Source organism: Scatophagus argus, chromosome 2, assembly GCF_020382885.2.
Source record: "Scatophagus argus isolate fScaArg1 chromosome 2, fScaArg1.pri, whole genome shotgun sequence".
NCBI classification, from domain to species: domain Eukaryota; kingdom Metazoa; phylum Chordata; class Actinopteri; family Scatophagidae; genus Scatophagus; species Scatophagus argus.
In genome coordinates this window covers 21484952-21502636 of record NC_058494.1, presented here as the reverse complement: position 1 = coordinate 21502636, position 17685 = coordinate 21484952, and the positions used below count along the sequence as shown (strand labels likewise).

Genomic DNA, 17685 nt, shown 5'->3' with positions numbered 1-17685 from the left:
GTTCTATGTGCGATATATGTTTTTTAAAAGCATATGAAGCATGTGAGAAAATGGATGGCAGTGACTGATGCCAGTACAGTAGCGCCATTAATCCCAGTTTTGGCCAGTTAATCAATAATGTGATTTCAAAATGAAATGAATGAATTTTCTAAAACTAATACCCCTACTATGGGTATACCCCTAAATTCTGTTCTATTCTTTCCATTTCATCCCCAAATAGCATAAATATCTTAGCTGTTAATATAATTTTAATACACAAATTAAGAACCATGTAACACATTTGAACAGTTATTTGGTATTAAAACATTCTCGAGGATCAAAATTAGTAGAGGATTGTTGATACACAGAGCCAGAATAGCATCAAGTAGCTTTTCGACTAAAACTAACAATGTCAAAAAAAGATGAAAACTTATTTTTACAAGGATTACTTTTGTAATTATAATGTCTATAATGATGAGAAAATTCCACAATCTAAACAACAAGGTCACTACTCTCCCTGACCTCTTAAAGGGTATTTAGAAAACATGACAGAGTTCATTAGAGCTGGGCAGAATGTAAGGTCGCTGAATGGACCATGTTTTGGACCAATGGACCAATAGCTCCTGTCAGCCGGAGCAGGTGCTAGTTTGATGAAGCCTGTGGTTTCCTCTTTTCCAGTTTGATCCAGATGCCCTTCTCTGGTCGCAGGATGAGCTCTCCCACGGGCCGCAGCTCCTCCCGTTTCTGACAAGCTTCAACGTTGAAGTTACGCAGAACGTAAGCCAAGACCACCTTTTCTTCCATCAGTGCAAAACGCTGACCTGAGGAGCATTACAGTGGAACACACACACACACACAAACTGAGTCTGATAACACAGATCTAAGAGCCTCTATGAGGAAATTTGGTGAAGTATGCACAGGGACAACAAACGTAACCTGTCCTGTTCTTACCGATACAGTTGCGGAGTCCAGCAGAGAAGGGAACGTACGCGTATGGAGGCCTTCCCACTGAATTTTCTGGCAGAAAGCGCTCAGGCCTGAACTCCTCGGGCTCAGGGAAGTATCGTGGGTCACGGTGGAGAGTGTAGGTGAGGACGATGGCATTAGCACCTTTGGGCACTTTAAAACCATCTACAAGAACAAAAGAACTCGCAACTTCATCTTCAAACAAACATCATCATGACAGACAGATGAGGGCTGTTCAAGCACAAAAGTAAGGCTGAATTCAAAGATAAATGTGGTGTATTACAATGTGGATCTCATTTTTGACCAGAGAACATTGTCTTCACTGTTTGCTGAAGTCTAGGAAGAAGGTGACATCACTAGAACAAAGTCCAATTGGCAAGAAATATGAGCCATGAGATCGAACAGCTGTGCCCTGTTGAACTTCTTCTCACTCATGTCACCACATTCCCAGAACTTAGTTGTTAACTCAGTGAGTACACTGTTATTATTACTGCTCTGTATGACAGGCAGAACTACAACAACAAGACCCTAGTTAAGTCAAATGATTAATATGATACCTATGACCACCAGTAAAGATTCACACTTGTTGATATGACATAAGATAATACTTTATTATTCCCACGAAATTTACACATGTGCATTTGCAGGGTAAATATATAAAGTTTTTCAGTCAATCTTAGCATTAAGGAGATTTTTTTTGTTTGTTTGCTTTTTTTACTTGGTCTGTGATGTTCAGATGGGTGGTGTGTGTCAAAGAACATCCACATGATTTCCAGAACCCAAGATTTTCCCGTAGGACATTGCATTGTAAACAGATGATTAATGCTATTTACTTCACCTGTCAGTGGTTTAAATGTTGTGGCTGATCAATGCATATCTATATCTGTCCCAACTAGAATGGCTTTCCATTATCAGACTCACTCTTTTACCACACAAACTGACCATTTATCACATTCCCTGCTTTAATATTGGTGGAAACTCTGTGGAAACTGGAGGTTGGTGGCTAGAGAGAGGTGGCTACAACAACACTCCACAATAAATAATATGTGAAAAAGCAAACTATTTTTCAACTGAAAATAATAGAAGAACCCTGACTTCCCCTGGTTTCCTATGAAAAAAAAGTAAGTCACTTCCTTGGGGGATTCGCACTCAACAAATGAATGTTTCATTCAAGTGTCATCATTCATCTTTAACTCACTGATATAGCAGTCTTCACCGAGGGTGCGGGCAAACATAGGCACCGAGGGAAACAGCCGCAGGGCCTCTTTGATCACACACTCAAGGTATTTGAGCTTCTTCAGGTCCTCTGTGTTAATGGGCCGGTCAGATGTACCTTTGCGTGTTAAACAAAAAAACAATTCTGTTATTTGTATTCAGTGTTTCCCGCTGTTGCACAGTTCTCTTCTATCCATGACGTATTAGCTACTTTTCCTTTCTTCTGCGGTTGATAAGGATTTATCAGTGCTTTTGCAATTGTTTTTCAATGACACACCCTATCGGTTGTGTTTATTCATTGACACATAAGTTCAAGAGTTTTTACCCCAATAGTAGTTCAGACACTTGTGGCTAAATATTTTTTTTCCTACAGACAATAAATCAACAATTACTAGCAAACAACAACAATTTAATGCTTCTATGCTTGAGGACATATTTATGTTCTCAAACTGGTGCAAACCGTTCTGTTATTACTTCAAGGCCACCTGGCTTACGTCAGGGAAACAAATGCTATGGTAAATCCACATAGCAGTGAAAATAATTCAATTATTCTCTATGTATTTTGGCAAGGATTTTCACAGCTGTTATCCTTGTATAAGCTCCCCTTGACTTGAAAAGAACAAATGAGCCTGAGCAAAGATGAGTCAAAAGGCCTTCGGGCAGGGAAATAAATGATGTCATGAAAGTGAGAAGGTGTGCAGTGACAGAGGTGAGGGCATGTTACTGTTACCAAACACCTCCTGAAGCTCTTGTTGAACTTTGCTGTGTGCCTCAGGATGGGAGCCCAGCAAATGCAGGACCCAGTTCATAGCAGCTGCTGTAGTGTCATGTCCCTGCATAATAAAGGCAGTTATATACAGAAAAACAACACATTATTTAAGGCTTTAAAGCGACATTAACTATTTTTTTTCTCTCTCTCTCTCTCTCCCACTCTCTCTCTCTTTCTTTGGCCACCTTGAGGACTTTGGAAAACCTCAACAATGAAACATGAAGTCACGGTTGATGTTTTAGCAAATAGCCGCCTATTTACAGGACATATCCAGCAGACATGGAGCAAAATTAGCATTGACTTAGTGTTGGGTTTGTGCACCCAACAAACATATGACTAATATTTACTATGTTTGCTCTGTGTTGTTCTCCACCAACTCTTGAGGGACATATCTGGTTATTTAGCTGCGAAATGCTCCAATATGAGTACAAGCTAATTGCCGACTTTGTCTGTCTGCCATTTGGTGGTTGACAGCTAGCCTAAATTTAGCAGTAATTTTAGGTTAAGAACAGTTGAAAACAAGGTTGATGATATGATGAGAATGAATAAAAAGCTCTGTATAGCTGCCATAAACTGCAGAAATGGGTACGTCACCATGAGCAGCCCCTTTCTCATTACCAGCTGTCAGTTGATCCATTATCAATCACAAAATATTGAATAAGGCAGCTTTGAGTGTTTATTGTAATATCATACAGCAGGTTTGTAACCACTGACCCTGAACATAAAGGTGTCCACTTCCTCCTGAATGTCCTGGTGGGTCATCTTGTTTCCATCCATATCTGTGGTCTTCAACAGCATGTCCAGAAACGCTCGTCTTTTCTTTGTCCCCCGGTCAGAGTCGCTGTCCGATTCACTACAGGAAATGTTCTCTGCTCTTTCCTGTATCACCTGAGACAATACGAAGGTTGGGGTTAAATGTCATCCTAAGTGGTCACCACTGTGTGTTTTTAATGTATTAAACACGGATTCTCTAACCACTGACTGAACAACTCACCTTGTACGTAAAGGAATGTAGGATTTTGAGTGTCTTGTCCTGTTCTCGGCCCTCACCAAACCAGTAGTACACAAAGTCAGGCCAAAACCAAGGTTTCCTCTGTCTGCTGCTGATAATGTCACTCATTCTGAAGAGAAAACATTACGAAACAGACAAAAAATGAAACTATCGATCAGATATTCCTTTATTATTGTCTGTAATTATGTGATAGAGAGGGAAATTAAAATAACTCACTTGTACACGCTCTTAACATACTCAGAATCAGAATTACTCTGAGCATAAATTTTCTTTCCCATTGCAGTTTCTGAAAGAACATTGTTTAAAATGTAATTTCACTTTCTAACAAAAGGCTCTATGTACCTTTCTTATTGCAGAAAGATAAGTAAACAGAAGTAAAAGTCTCGTCCTTACATGCACACTTGCAAATTCAGTGTACATATTCTCACCACAGATAATGTCCAGGGCACACAAGGTCATGTCACTGAAGCAGTTGAATGGACCCTTTCCTGCCTTCTTCTCCAGCTTCCCCACCAGGATCTCGGCCTGTTCGTTCATAACTTCCAGGAAGTCCGTCAGGATGGAGAAATGGAAAGTGGGAGTCAACATCTTTCTCCGCTGACGCCACTTAAGCCCTGTGCTGAACCATACAACAATAAGACACCAAAAAGGGTTTATGGACAAGAGAGAACACAAGAACCATGTAACTTTTATATTACTAAATTTAGTTATCATTAATCCTAAATTTTTGGATAACATTTTGGTGCATAATAAGGTACACTATATAGGTAAAAATATTGGGACACTTGGTCATGACACCAACAAGGACAGAGATCACATTCTAAATACACAGACATTTGCTGAGGTCGGGCACTTGGACCAAAAGATTTGGCTCACAATCTCTGTTCCAGTTCATCCCAAAGGTGTTGGATGGGGTTGAGGTCAGGACTCTGTGTGTGCCAGTCAAGTTCTTCCACACCAAACTCATCCAACCATGTCTTTATGGACTTTACTTTGTCCATTGGGGCACAGTCATGATGGAATAGAAAAGGGCCTTCAACAAACTGTTGCCGAAAAGTTGGAAGCATAGCATTGTAGCATTAAGATTTTCCTTCACCGGAAGTCAGGGGCCGAGCCCAACCCCTGAAAAACAGCCCCATCCCACACCTGAATTCAACAATAATTAGGTTTGCCGAAGAGATTACCATGAAACCCTCTGGGCTATCTACTTACTCCATTGTCACAGGAGATTACACCCAGTTGTAAATTCCTGAAGTGGGTACTATTGTACCCCAACTGTTTTTTCATCTGTAGAGGAATGTTTGTTTGAAGCTCCAAACAAAGGACCAGAGGCATATCAGAAAGTATAGAAATAGGGTGAAGCCTTCGGTCAGCAGGGCACAACTCCGAACTTGAACTTGCCATGTGGTTCTTTTTTCCATTTTGGTGCATGCTACTCTTCCAGTCTTGTTTTTTCTTTTTTCTTTTTTTTTGTTTTTTTTGTTTTTTGTTTTTTTGATTCACTACAGGCAGAGTCACTACACCCATTTGTATCCATTTTTGATGTTATATGTCCTAATTCCAACTGAAATAAATATCATTATTATTTCATTATTTCAAATACCATTGTTATTTTTATTAATTTGTTTCATAATAATGTTTGGTTTCATTTTTTCAAACACATTGTTGCCTGACTTTTAGCTTTTGAACCATGGTGGGGTTTGTTTCTTAGTTTTCTTTGTGTTTCGTTTTGTGTTTTGTTTTTTTTGTGTTTTTTTTTTTTTTATCTTTACTAATTATCACTGACAGGCTTTTAATACGATGTGGAGAGGAGCCATAGGTACATTCGCACCTGGTCAGAAGGCCAGTCCCAAGCCAAGGGTGGAGGAAGTTGTATGAATAGCCTTTTTCCATATGAACAGGGTTGGTCAGAATCGTCTAAAGAAAAAACAATTTAGAAAGAGCAACTGATAAAGCAGAAAATCAGTTTATGCTGTCTGCCATCAGCAGTATGTTTAAAACTGGAAGACATCCTGAACAGACCGTGTTGGCACAGAGAGAATGACAACGTTAAGCTAAACTCAGGATGTTTGAATGTGCTCTGTTATTTCGGTGTCATAGTTACATCTGTAAAAACACTTTAATGAAACACCGTAATTGCTTCAGTATGAAAAAAATTAAACTTTTTACTTTAAATCTGTTATTTAGGTCATATTTACAATGTAAGGTATGTGGACACCGAGAAATTCAACCCAGTGTCTCCATGCATGGCGTCATAAATGGGGAGGGGACAGTCACTATACCTCAACAGTTTCAGCATGAAACAGGACCACAAATGGGAGTGTTCCAACCCAGAGTTTAAACAGCGGTGCGTCACGATACTCATTGGAAAAATCCTCAATTTGCCGAAAGAAATCTGCAGCAAAGACAGAAATACAGAGATAGTGTATCCAGTAAAGGAGCATTAAGTAAAACAGGTCATCAGCTTTGTGGGTCAAATTAAACTTTTGTACCATATTCCACTGTGTCCAGTGGTCTACGCCTTTGCAGTCTTTGCATAAATCAGCATGGGTAGCAGCATGTTGATTGCTTTCTTACCTCCTGCATTGGTTTTGAACTGTAGCGCAGCTCCAACGAAGAGATACGTTCCCTCTACCTCTGGAATAGGCTTCATCTCAAACCACTTGTGCAGGTAATCGCTGAGCATCTTGTAGGTGATATAGGTCAAGGCAGCAATGACGATGCTCACGCCAAGCAAAGGTATCACATAACTACCAGGTAAAACTGCCATCTTTTGTATTTTTGTATGTACTGTACGTGTGTATGTACTGTACAGTGTGTCTGTGTGTTTAAGCAGCAGTCCCAGGCTGTCTTCGTGTGCCTTCACTATCACCGTGTGACGCGCCTCCTGTGCCTTCCCTCCTTGTTCTCTGCAGCAAATCCACTGACAGCTTACTGGGTTAAAGGGGACCACTATATATTGAATTTTTTACTACTATTACTACTATTATTGGTTTTAGAAGGAAATAGAAGACATATAACACAGAAGACAGATAAACACATACTTAGTTTTATTTGTTGAGTTGTTATTATATAATAACGATGTTAATCATTTACCTTATGACAGCTGACTGCCCCTGACCAAAACCTTTGTCCTCTTTATTCTTTCCTTATCCTGTTTTACTCCTTTCATATCATGACCAACCTGGTTAATAAATGACAACCTTATCTCAATGTTTTTATTATCACTGCAATCAATTCGATCAAGTTTTAGTTATTTTATATTATTATATTCTGTTGTTTATATCATATATTGATATTGGCTACATTTTACACTAAATCTGTCTTTGTGGAGGCATTTTGGCCTTGACTTTTAGTCACATGCTACTATTTAGGCTATTAAAGAGCCTATTTAGAGTGAGGTTTTTTAAGTAAGACCATTTTTAATTTTAATTTTGATGTTTTTTTATGAATTTTGAATTACTGAATAATTATTTACTTTTTATAAATTCTGAATTGTGTTTCACTCTAAATAAAAGGATTTTTAAGTCTAACTATTCTAAAAGTAGGACTAGTGCTGAGTAAATATCCCTTAACCCTGACCATTTTGGTTTTTGAGGCCTTGTGTTGTTTGTGAACCCTCAAAATGGACCTGTTGAATCAATGTCTCTGTGATAGTCTCAACAAAGACCAAACATCAGGATAAATGAGGTCATGTACTATTTACTTTTATTATTTAGTTTGAATCTGGACTTTTTAGAAACCTGGGAAGAAGTTTCACATGGTAGGTATTTCATAAAACGACGTAGTCCAACATCATTGTAAACACTTCATCACGCCTCCTGCGTAATTCTCTTTGACTTTGAGCAATTTCCCAACATGGAGGTTTAACTTCTTCAGTATAACACTTGAGTGAATAAATAAAATAGGAAAAGTTCTGTTACGTTGTAACGACCTTTACAGCAGCACTGATGTGTATTCTGCAAATTCCAAATGTCTCCTTTCAAAGATGTTTGGCTCTCACCTTAATCTGTCCTTTGATGCACAATCTAAGTTACCTTGAGGAGTGGGTAGAATGCATACAGATATATGGAGTTGTAACAAGACAAGTTTGTCACTAAAAGCCAAAGGGATGGTCCAGCTCCTCCTCCCTGGACTTGGAATAACAAAAACAAACAAGACTCAGCTTTATTGACAGTATATATATTTTTACATACACACACTGAATTTTTCCTCAGCATTTAACCCATCCTTAGTTGAACACACATGCAACACCCAGCAAATTACATGCAGTGAAACACACAGGAGCAGTGGGCTGCCATGTCAGGTACCCAGGGAGCAAATCGGGGATCAAGTGCCTTGCTCAAGGGCACATCAGCGGGCTAATCCCCCCCACACCCAGGGAATCAAACTGCCGACCCTCTGATTACAAGCCGCTTCTCCAACCTCTAAGCCACAGCTGCCCTCGTGGTGTTTAGTTTATGGCTATTGTTATGTTTAGGGGTGGAGGCGGGTTGAACCTTGCAGTGGAACTGCACTGAGCCGAGTTCTGCTGCAATTTTGTGGCCTCAGTCCAAGTTTCTTATTAGTAACTTTGGGTTGTGTAACTTCTGTCAAACTGGCCTATAAGCCTTTCATATTGTTCAAGAATATACATACAGTCAATGCCAAATTAAATAACAACAATAATCTACTTCATATTATGCACATTGTCAGATCAGTAGTGGGAGTACTTTACAATTTGACACACAGCAAATGGTGCAGTTTCACACTATGACCTCTAGATGTCGAGAGATTCATTCTCTGCTCTCACTATTCCCACACTGATCACTGCATTACTAAGATTATTATGTAGAAACAGACAAGCAAATAAATAATTTATTTAAGTGCCATGTTCTGCCGTCAACAATACTGAGATGTTTTGAGTTCACACTTTTTCAACATAGTTTGTACTTTACATTATGTATACAGTACATGCCTAACTTTAAAAATGTTACAGTACTTGAATAGGCAAATCGAATATACATAAAACACACAAAAAAGCCACTTTTTGCTCATAAATGTTTTACCATCAGCATGGATGCATGTCTTCCCCTGACTGATGAAGTATTTAATATTCAAGTTGGAGTACCTGTGTTGCTTTATTGGAATTATTGCTGAACGCTGCGATGCAATGTGAGTAAAACATGACATATGTAATTTACTGTGTTTGTATGTTTAAACACAATATTTACACAGAGAGCAAAACAACAGGCAATTGGTAGCAATAAGAGATAAATGAACATATGTTAGGAATTATTATAAGTGAATTTCCTATTAACATCAATGGAAAACAGTCACTCCTGCAAACGATTAGTCATGCCAAGTGCTATGAGGAGCTTCTGGTGAAAGGCTTGTATCCTCTCTTTGTGGACAGGCCAATCCAGGACACAGCAGGGACGCAACATGCCCCTGCGGAGGAAGAGTGAGTGTGATAACCTGTAGTCGTGAACATCCTGCAGGAAGACCAGAACCACAGAGTCCCTGCTGGCTTCAATCACCTGGTGAAGTGCTTGATGGGCTGTGAATCTGAACAGATAGTTCGACAGAGAGACAACTTTGAGAACTCGATCACAAAACACAAATACCTGTGTAATCCATACAAAATATGCTACATATCAAAAGTATAAATGACATATTTAGGTTTTCACTTTGCTTTAGGTTTATGCACCATCTCTAATAGTGAATAAAGCAAATGTTGGACCTACCGTCTACACCAGGGGTCTCTGAGAAGCGTTTCAGTGACGACAAACAAGATTTTTCGAGAGTTTCTCATATTATTCACAATGGATTCAAGCTGTGACATGCCAGGAACTGCATCTCGATCCTCCAAACAAAACTTGCAATTTTCATTCTCCAGGGGGACCATCCTTCTCTCCACCCAACTGCTGTCTTCCTCTGCATATATGATGTAAGCGTCATACTCAAATTCCCTGCCCTCTTCAACTCTGGCATCGCTAAACCCTAATGTGCGATTGATCAATATGTTCCAATAAAACTGAAACCTCCAGCCATGGAACCGCACCAGAAGTGCAGTAACCATCATCATGATGACAGCTGTGCTGCTCATAATGTAAAGAGCCTGAAATGGGGTCATATCTTTGCAAGAGAGTGTGTCAAAATCCATGATAGAGCGGTTAAAGTAAGACAGGGGTGTGTTGCACATGTACTCCTCCCTGAGACCTGGCACACTGGTCATATTTGTGTTATTCAACCACGTCACAAACCACAGGATGCTCTCGCATGTGCAATCAAAGGGATTTTTGTCCATGACAAGCACGCTGAGGTTGCTCAGTGGAGTTTTGAACACTTCAGGCCTCACAGTTGTGATCAGATTTTTCTGTAAATATAAAGCGTGAAGTGAGTTTAGATCATCAAAAATAGAATCCCTCAGACTATTGAGGAGATTGTTGGACAGGCTTAGTTCATGAAGCTTCCTCAGGCCTCTCAGAGCCTGTTCTGGGATCTCATCCAGTCCATTACTATCCATCTGTAAGGCTGTCAAATTCTGTGCCCCCTTGAGAAACAAAACTGGCCCACCTAGGTTGGCTCTCTTCCACAAACGAGCTAAGTTATTGTGCTGGAGTTTCAGCACCTTCAGGTTCACGAGTCCCTCCAACATATTCTCTCTGATATTAGCAATATTATTGTTGCTGAGATCCAGGACAGTGAGGTTGGACAAGGGACTGAATGGAGAGGGATCCAGGTTCAAGGCAGTGGATATAAGACTTTTTCCCAAAGTCAGAACCCTAAGATTGGGCACGTTAACAAACGAGGTGGAGCTTAGATTGACTTTCTGGAAGTTCAAGGACATGTGAATCTCTTGAATTTGGTCCAGACCTTCAAACTCTTTGCCAGTGAGAGTTTGCTTGATAAAGTTGGAATCTAGAAGAAGAATGGTGAGGTTTCTGAGAACAGAGAAGCTTCCAGGATTAATCTGTGTTATAGCTGCTCCTGTCAGATTTAGGTGTTTGAGAGGTGATCCAGCTAGTGAGACAAGGGTCTTGTTGGTGATGTTTTTGAGTGAGGTGTAAGTAGTCCAGCTCATGTCAAGTTCTTTCAGACTTGTCAAGCCGGTAAATGTGTGCTCTGTGATTTCACGAATAGCAGTTTTCTGTAATATCAAACTCTCCAGGGCACTTAATGGTTGGAAGGAGAAATCATCAATAATTGGGGTGGAGGATGAAGACCTTTTCACCAGAGCTTTTGTCAGTTGGAGTTTTTTTAAACTTCTTAGCCCCTGAAATGTGTCCATGGTCAGTTGCTTTATGTTGTTGTCCACCAAAACTAGAGTCTCGAGTTTGGACAGCCACTGAAATGAGCCTTTCTCTATTTTAACAATGCCATTGCGGGAGAGATCAAGAAAAGTTAGATGTGTATTCTGTAGTCCTGCAAAGGTTGTGTTTGCGAGGGTGACCAGCTTCATGTTCCGAAGAGAAAGGGCACCAATGGCTGTCCCTGACAACTCTGAGCAAAGTCTAGCAATAACCACAGGGCCCATATTGCTTCCATCCATGATTAAGGTTTGTAGGTGTGAAATGGGCTCAAAGCAACCAGGCTCCAACTGCAAGAGAACACAAAGAGATCTCGTAGTGATACAAAAAAGGGGAACCAAAACACACAACTGAAAACAGGGTGCTACAATAACTACTTTCTACTGATGATTCTATTTCAATTCCCATTTCTAGGTAGGTTTCTTACTGTTTTTAGAGACACAGATGACAGGTTGAGGACTTGTAGAAAGAATGAATGGTTAAGGAAAGAAAAGTCATCTTTCTTCAGAGTGGTGAAGGCATTGAATCCCAGGCTGAGGTTCACCAGGTTGGGCAGCTGAGGCTGAGAGCTGAGCTTGGCTGATTGCAGTTTGTTCATGGAAACATCAAGAAATTTCAGTTTCTGTCAAAGATGAAAGGAGAATCAAAACAAAGTACAATTTAACACAGTGCATAAGAGACATATCAAATGATTTAAAGCCCAAAACTGATGTGATCAGGTTCCTATAGCGATCCTATAGCATATTTCAAACATGACCTCAAAATTTAAAAAGAGAGTATATCTCACAGATCATTACGACACCTTCTTCCATGTCCCCCGATGAGAGAGCTGAGAAATGAGTAGCTTACATGCTGAGCTGCAACGTCCCGATATTCAGCTAATAGAAAACTCAAGGCCCTTAGTTTAACTGTAGCTTAGCTTTCCAATAAAGTAATTCAGTCATATCATAATCAGTACATTTTTTTTGTTGGGATTTGCTGATTAATACTACTCTTATGTCTGCAGACTAAATAAATGCCTGGATTCAGCAGAATGTTAGTTTAGCAAATCTAAGAGGATCTTTCTTGTTTCTAAAAATTACTACTCACATCACATCATTTCATGGTCTCATTCCACTCAACACTACCATTGTTGCACGCTAACTCATGAAGCTTTCAATCAGTTTTTCTCCAGCTATCAAAGATCAAACAACATCAGTGTAACGGACATTTGTACCTGAAGTGCAGAGAAGGAGTCTCCTTGTAGCCTTAGTCTATTACTAGACAAAATCAACTGTGTTAGATTGGTACAAAGGCTCAAATCTTCCTTCTTCAGAAAAAGCACTTCATTGTGTTGCATGTTCAGTGTCTGCAGCAGCGGCAATGTCTGGCACAACCTCCCGTCCAGCTTGGTGATACTGTTGTAACTAACATCCAGTTTGTGGAGACCTGAGTATGGAGTTAGCGACTCAGGGGGAACCCCGTGCAATATGTTGTGAGACATGTCCAGGCTGGTGAGGTTTCTGGGAAGGTTTTGAGGGACCGCACTGAGGCTGAGGTGGCTGCAGTCAGCTCTGCCGTCTTGTACATGGCAGGAGGTCTTCTTCTGGCAGGCCACAAAATTATATGGACCACTTACAGAGTAACATACGATGATCACCACCGGCAGCAGAAGGGAACAACAGGCACACATTGTTTCAAAAACCTTTAAAAAGAGAGATACGTGGATAAAATCTGCACAAAACATTAAAACATTACTAATTTTGACTTTTTGTAAACTTAGATCAACGTCTTATAAAGCTGATCTGATAAATACTGGACACAGCAGCATTAGGAAATATTTGCAGTCGTGTTTAAGGCAACATTTTAGTCCAATGTTCACTCTGCTTTTAGCTTAGCCCTGAGAACAATATGTGGCTCTTTAACTCCCAAACACTCCACTAGTTGCAAGCTTTGCATCTTCCATTTGTTGCTGGCCAGGTATCGCAGGGTGGGTTTATCAGAGCTTCTTCTTCTGAAGAACCACTGCGGTGAAGGAGGTCGATGAGAGCGTCAAATCAAAACAGTTGATTTGTATTCTGTAAATCTAAAAACAGTTAGCTCAAATAAACTTTGTACAGCTGAGGGGAACTGAGTGAAATGGAGTGAGAAGAGAGTGATTAATTATTGTATTATCATATGATTAATAAGCTCCTGGCTGATATTGCACAAGGTTCGTGATTGTTTAATTTAATGTAAGGTTTGATACCGGGTTCAAATTGTGGTGTCTTTTATAGTTTGAAGGTATTATTATTACAACGCGTTTGGCTAGCGTGTTTATTAATCTAAAAACGTACTTGTGTGCCTTATGTTGTCTTTGATGGTATGTGTTTCTGCTTATCTGATATAAAAATAACATGTTAAAAGACCGATGTTTAAGTTGATGTAATTGTAAGTTAAAAACAATGGCACAGAGCTCTCTATCAGAGATTGTCACTGATTGAATTTGGGTTATAAAAACGTGATTTTTATTGCGATAGCTTAAGAATACATGATTTCAGTTTGTATGAATTATCAAAGATTTAAGTTTTCTGGTCTCAAGAGAGATGAGAGATAAGGTTCACTAAAATAAAACACTATGAACCATCAGTCAAGGCCTTTGACCATCATTCAGCCGGGGGATGCTACAGAGTGCTAATACAGTGTGGATTTATCGCTGGTGACATCTTTCGCTTCACACAAAGTCAGAGTTTTACAGGCATCATGACAGTATGATATCCAGTATGGAGGAAAAAAAAAAAGCTGTTCTACTTCTGATGTTTTAACACATACTCTGGAAGTGAATGCTCCAAAGGCATATGTTATTACTACTCTAAGTATGGTAAGATGAACATACTCAGATTGTACTACACGTACTGTGAAGTTTTTACCAGATTTTGCCACTGCATGTTACGCGTTGCATCATATTCATGCAGAAGGGATTTGCTTCCAGCCAAACAGTGTTTTCAGTTTCTCCAGAGGAACGCAGAGAACAGACTCAGCGGGAGCTTGTGAAAGCGGCACAGCAGTAACAAGGCGACGAAATAAGGAAATGAGAAACTTGCAGCTCCGGTTTCACTTCTCTTCACTTCGTCATTGGATATGGAAATGTTTTTGGTTTGCAGGAGAATAAGCAGAAGTACTGTGATGTTTGAACAAAATTCATACTCACATTCTACAAAACAGACGTGAATCTGGAATCGGAGTGTGTTTACGCACTCCAAACTGTTAGGCTAAACGTCCACCGTGCGCGTTGAAATACAAATATGGCTGCAGAAATCGGTAAGGATCTGGTGAGGCGTGGTGTAAAAGGGACAAGAATATGACATGGCTTATTTGGCCAAGAGGGTCGGACGTGCATTTGGGAGCGTTGAGTTACCTGGAAGCAGCCTATCATGGGAGCTGAATATGTGGGCTACCGTAATGTCTGCGAGTGTCAAGAAAAGAGCAAGTCGACTGCAGTTGGCTCGGATGTTTCTAAACTCCCACTAGATGTGAACTTTTGTTTTGATAATATGTTTTGATAACTTGACACGACAGAGTGAGAAATGTATTCATTCGTTAACAGTCGCTTTAAACGTCAGCGACGTGTGTGGAATAAATGCCCTAATAATAAGAATAGACGTGCAAGACAAATTTTAATGCTTAAATACTCGGATTTTCATCCAAGTAGGCTATTAAAAGCAATCATTATATTTATAATTATAAATTAAATGGTCCAATCATTTATGAGCCACCAAAAATGGGGGTGGGTGTATTAAAATGGCTGTAATTCCCAAATGGTTAATGCCACGTTTTGTCAAACTCCTTGAATTATAGCTGAAAGTGTTTCATTTCAAACCCACTGTGATGGTGTACAGAGGCCAAATGCCAAAAAGCTTGTCTCAATATATATGGACCTAACTGTATATACAAGTAGGTGAAAAAATAGGTGCAATAAAGCAACAATTACCAGCCTCCTACAAATGTCTAGATAGATAGTTTCTGTTGATTGTGAATAACACAAAGAATTGCAGTATATGCATGAGTTTATAATTTATCTATGTATATAATATGTATGTGTATATAATGATAATATGTTAAAAACTGTGTGTATTATAAACTGTAAAAATGAAATGTGTAATTTGTGAGTATATATCGTTTTAATGAATATCTATAAAACCTCTGATAAGTTTTGTTGTTTGTCTTGCCTTATGGACCATGTATTGGCCTCTGACTATTTGTTCTCTACTGTAACTGACAAGACTGAACGTGTCTTTAGTGCATGATGGAATACAGGAAGGCCCACTCTGAAATAACCTGAAATGCCAGGTGATTTCATCCACTTAATAGAATGTTATCTTTTAAAGATTTGTGACTTATTATTTTGAACTGAATTCAAATAGCATAAATGAGTTCGCCTGTAAATTATACGACTGCAGTTGCATCAAATATCTGTAGAAGGAAACGTTCAACAACTGCTTCATTCAGGATCAGAAGTCAGGCGAGGTACCTCTATGTTTTCCCTTTATTTGTGTAGTCTAAAGTTCAACTATCAGGTGACGCGATCATATAATCCACTCGCATATTATAGTTACGCAAGAAGCTGAATCATCTAAATAAAGTGTGACCAAAAAAAACAAACAAGCAAACAAAAAAAAACATGTTTCTGTTTTAAGAGCAACTGTTCCCCTAAACCTGCAATCCAGCTTTTAACATTTTTCCTTAGCAGATGGAAATAGGAGATTCACTCACCTGTGGCAAGCAGTTCCCCCAAACAGACTCTGCAACAGTCAAGATAATGAAGTAAGAGAATCCAACAAAAGAAAATGTCAGCGCTCATCCCCACAGGGGAGTTGACAGTATCAACAGTCCTTTATGTGCCTTTGTTAAAAGGCACCATGAAAGTATCTGAGTTAGGCCAGGGTGTTATCCATTCACTTACACCTTTGGGCCATCCTCTAAGTTGAGAAAGCAGAAATCTGTTTAGTTATATGATAATGGTTAGTTCTTCAAAATGTTATTACACAACTCTCATTCAGACTACCAGAGAAGTGAAACTCCAGTGAGCTAAACCGTGGAGCTGAACATGAGTGGGTTACTTTGAAATGACCACTAGAGGGCAATAAAGTACCTTTTTTGAGCCACCCTGCATCCCACGACAGGAGTCGCCACTGTATGATTCAGTGTGACTCACTCTGACATCCTAGTGTTGCAGAGTGTTTCATATATAACAACTTTCATTCCAAAAAAAAATACAAAATATAATCCTTATACTGTATACATACTTTGACATTTGAAGTATATGGAAATACAGTCTTGTGGTTGACTAAGGCTTTTTAGTATTTTTGAGGGCATTTTTGCCTTCCAGATTGTCATTTAAACTTTACAGAATGAAATTCACATGACATGAATGTGAGATCATAACACTGAGGTGTCTTGGTGGCCTCTAGGTAGTCATTAACATCTTCTGTTTATGTTGAGGACATTTGTTGCATGTGTCCCCTCCTTGGGTGACTCAAACCAGGTAGTTTAAAGTTGCTATTGATGAAAAACCACGAAAAACATCACTCAGGGTCAACAAACGTGCACCTAAATCAGTCTGTGGGAATTATTTTGAGTTTTTGTGCAAGTTGATCTAGGTCATCTAGGACTGTTAATATTTACATGTACCTTTTATAAAAAAATGTTTAATTAAATGCATTTCTCTGACGATATACACTGCAAATAAATTGAGTTAATTTAGTGAATAGTATATATCTTCACAGCGAGTAAGTGCATTACTGAGACAATAAATCTGAATATAACCTCATGGCAAAACCGATTTTGAAAGATCAGCATTAATGTAAAAGCAGAAATGATCTGCCGATGATGCTAAATAAGTCATAAATTAGAACCACGGCAGACCAACAAATACTACATTTCTAAAAGCAAAAACATAATAGGGAAAGTGATCTTATAGTTATTATAATAACGGAATTGATGGATTATGAGAGAATTGATGATTTTCAAACCATTGCAAGTCTTTTCAGGTTTAGTCAATTTCACTTCAAATGGAAATACTACGAATCCCAATGTCAGTTCACTAATCACACCATACCAACAACCACTTTTGACCACAGTGTCTTAATTCGCTTGACCTTGAATGTCATGCAACAAAGCACAGGATCCATCATTACCAAGTATGCCATTAATCCAAACCAACTCTGGCACCGGTGAAAGCTGTACTGTGTCAAAGTGCTACTGACATGAATACCTCCACTGTGTCAGATGTTTAACATGGGACAATTCTGTCCAAGCATTTGTGAAAAGTTGAACCTCTGCAGCCGTCTGTCGGTCCACCACTGAAATATTGATCTCTCAATACTGTCCATGCAGTGCCACTGTGAAGCTTTCAGTTTTTATTTAAATATCTTGATCAACTATTTGACGAACCTGCCTTTAATACCTTAACTCCCCTCTCAGCATAGCATGTC

At 39.3% G+C, this 17685-nt stretch overlaps 2 protein-coding genes across 3 annotated transcripts; both read right to left on the bottom strand.

Moving 5' to 3' along the window:
• Positions 1 to 230: 230 nt before the first annotated feature.
• Positions 231 to 6947, bottom strand: LOC124075046 (cytochrome P450 4V2). Its single transcript, XM_046418419.1, has 11 exons — positions 6519 to 6947; positions 6224 to 6336; positions 5773 to 5858; positions 4370 to 4560; positions 4158 to 4227; positions 3924 to 4050; positions 3644 to 3817; positions 2891 to 2993; positions 2144 to 2278; positions 931 to 1110; positions 231 to 800 (listed from the first exon to the last, which is right to left on the bottom strand). Exons 1-11 carry the CDS (start codon positions 6709 to 6711, stop codon positions 622 to 624), a joined length of 1551 nt encoding a protein of 516 aa, XP_046274375.1. The 5' UTR covers positions 6712 to 6947; the 3' UTR covers positions 231 to 621.
• A 1837-nt stretch (positions 6948 to 8784) lies between these two features.
• tlr3 (toll-like receptor 3) lies at positions 8785 to 16276 on the bottom strand. 2 transcript variants are annotated; one of them, XM_046418417.1, is made up of 5 exons: positions 15965 to 16276; positions 12450 to 12917; positions 11661 to 11855; positions 9668 to 11523; positions 8785 to 9488 (listed from the first exon to the last, which is right to left on the bottom strand). In XM_046418417.1, the coding sequence occupies exons 2-5, from the start codon at positions 12903 to 12905 to the stop codon at positions 9257 to 9259; spliced, it is 2739 nt and encodes a 912-aa protein (XP_046274373.1). In that variant the 5' UTR covers positions 12906 to 12917; positions 15965 to 16276; the 3' UTR covers positions 8785 to 9256. The 2 variants fall into 2 exon arrangements, with proteins under 2 accessions (XP_046274373.1, XP_046274372.1); XM_046418416.1 differs by lacking the exon at positions 15965 to 16276 and adding an exon at positions 14403 to 15189.
• Positions 16277 to 17685: the final 1409 nt, after the last annotated feature.

Bases quoted from the DNA above. Each gene is read 5' to 3' on its own strand.
- LOC124075046 (XM_046418419.1), bottom strand. From the start codon at position 6,711: ATGGCAGTTTTACCTGGTAGTTATGTGATACCTTTGCTTGGCGTGAGC. The intron at 4,051-4,157 runs GTGAGTTATTTT...TTTTCTCTTCAG, and splicing joins TATGTTAAGAGCGTGTACAA to AATGAGTGACATTATCAGCA. The intron at 801-930 runs GTAAGAACAGGA...AATGCTCCTCAG, and splicing joins TGGACTCCGCAACTGTATCG to GTCAGCGTTTTGCACTGATG.
- tlr3 (XM_046418417.1), bottom strand. From the start codon at position 12,905: ATGTGTGCCTGTTGTTCCCTTCTGCTGCCGGTGGTGATCATCGTATGT. The intron at 11,856-12,449 runs GTACAAATGTCC...CATCTTTGACAG, and splicing joins ACTCCTTCTCTGCACTTCAG to AAACTGAAATTTCTTGATGT. The intron at 11,524-11,660 runs GTAAGAAACCTA...GTTCTCTTGCAG, and splicing joins CATCTGTGTCTCTAAAAACA to TTGGAGCCTGGTTGCTTTGA.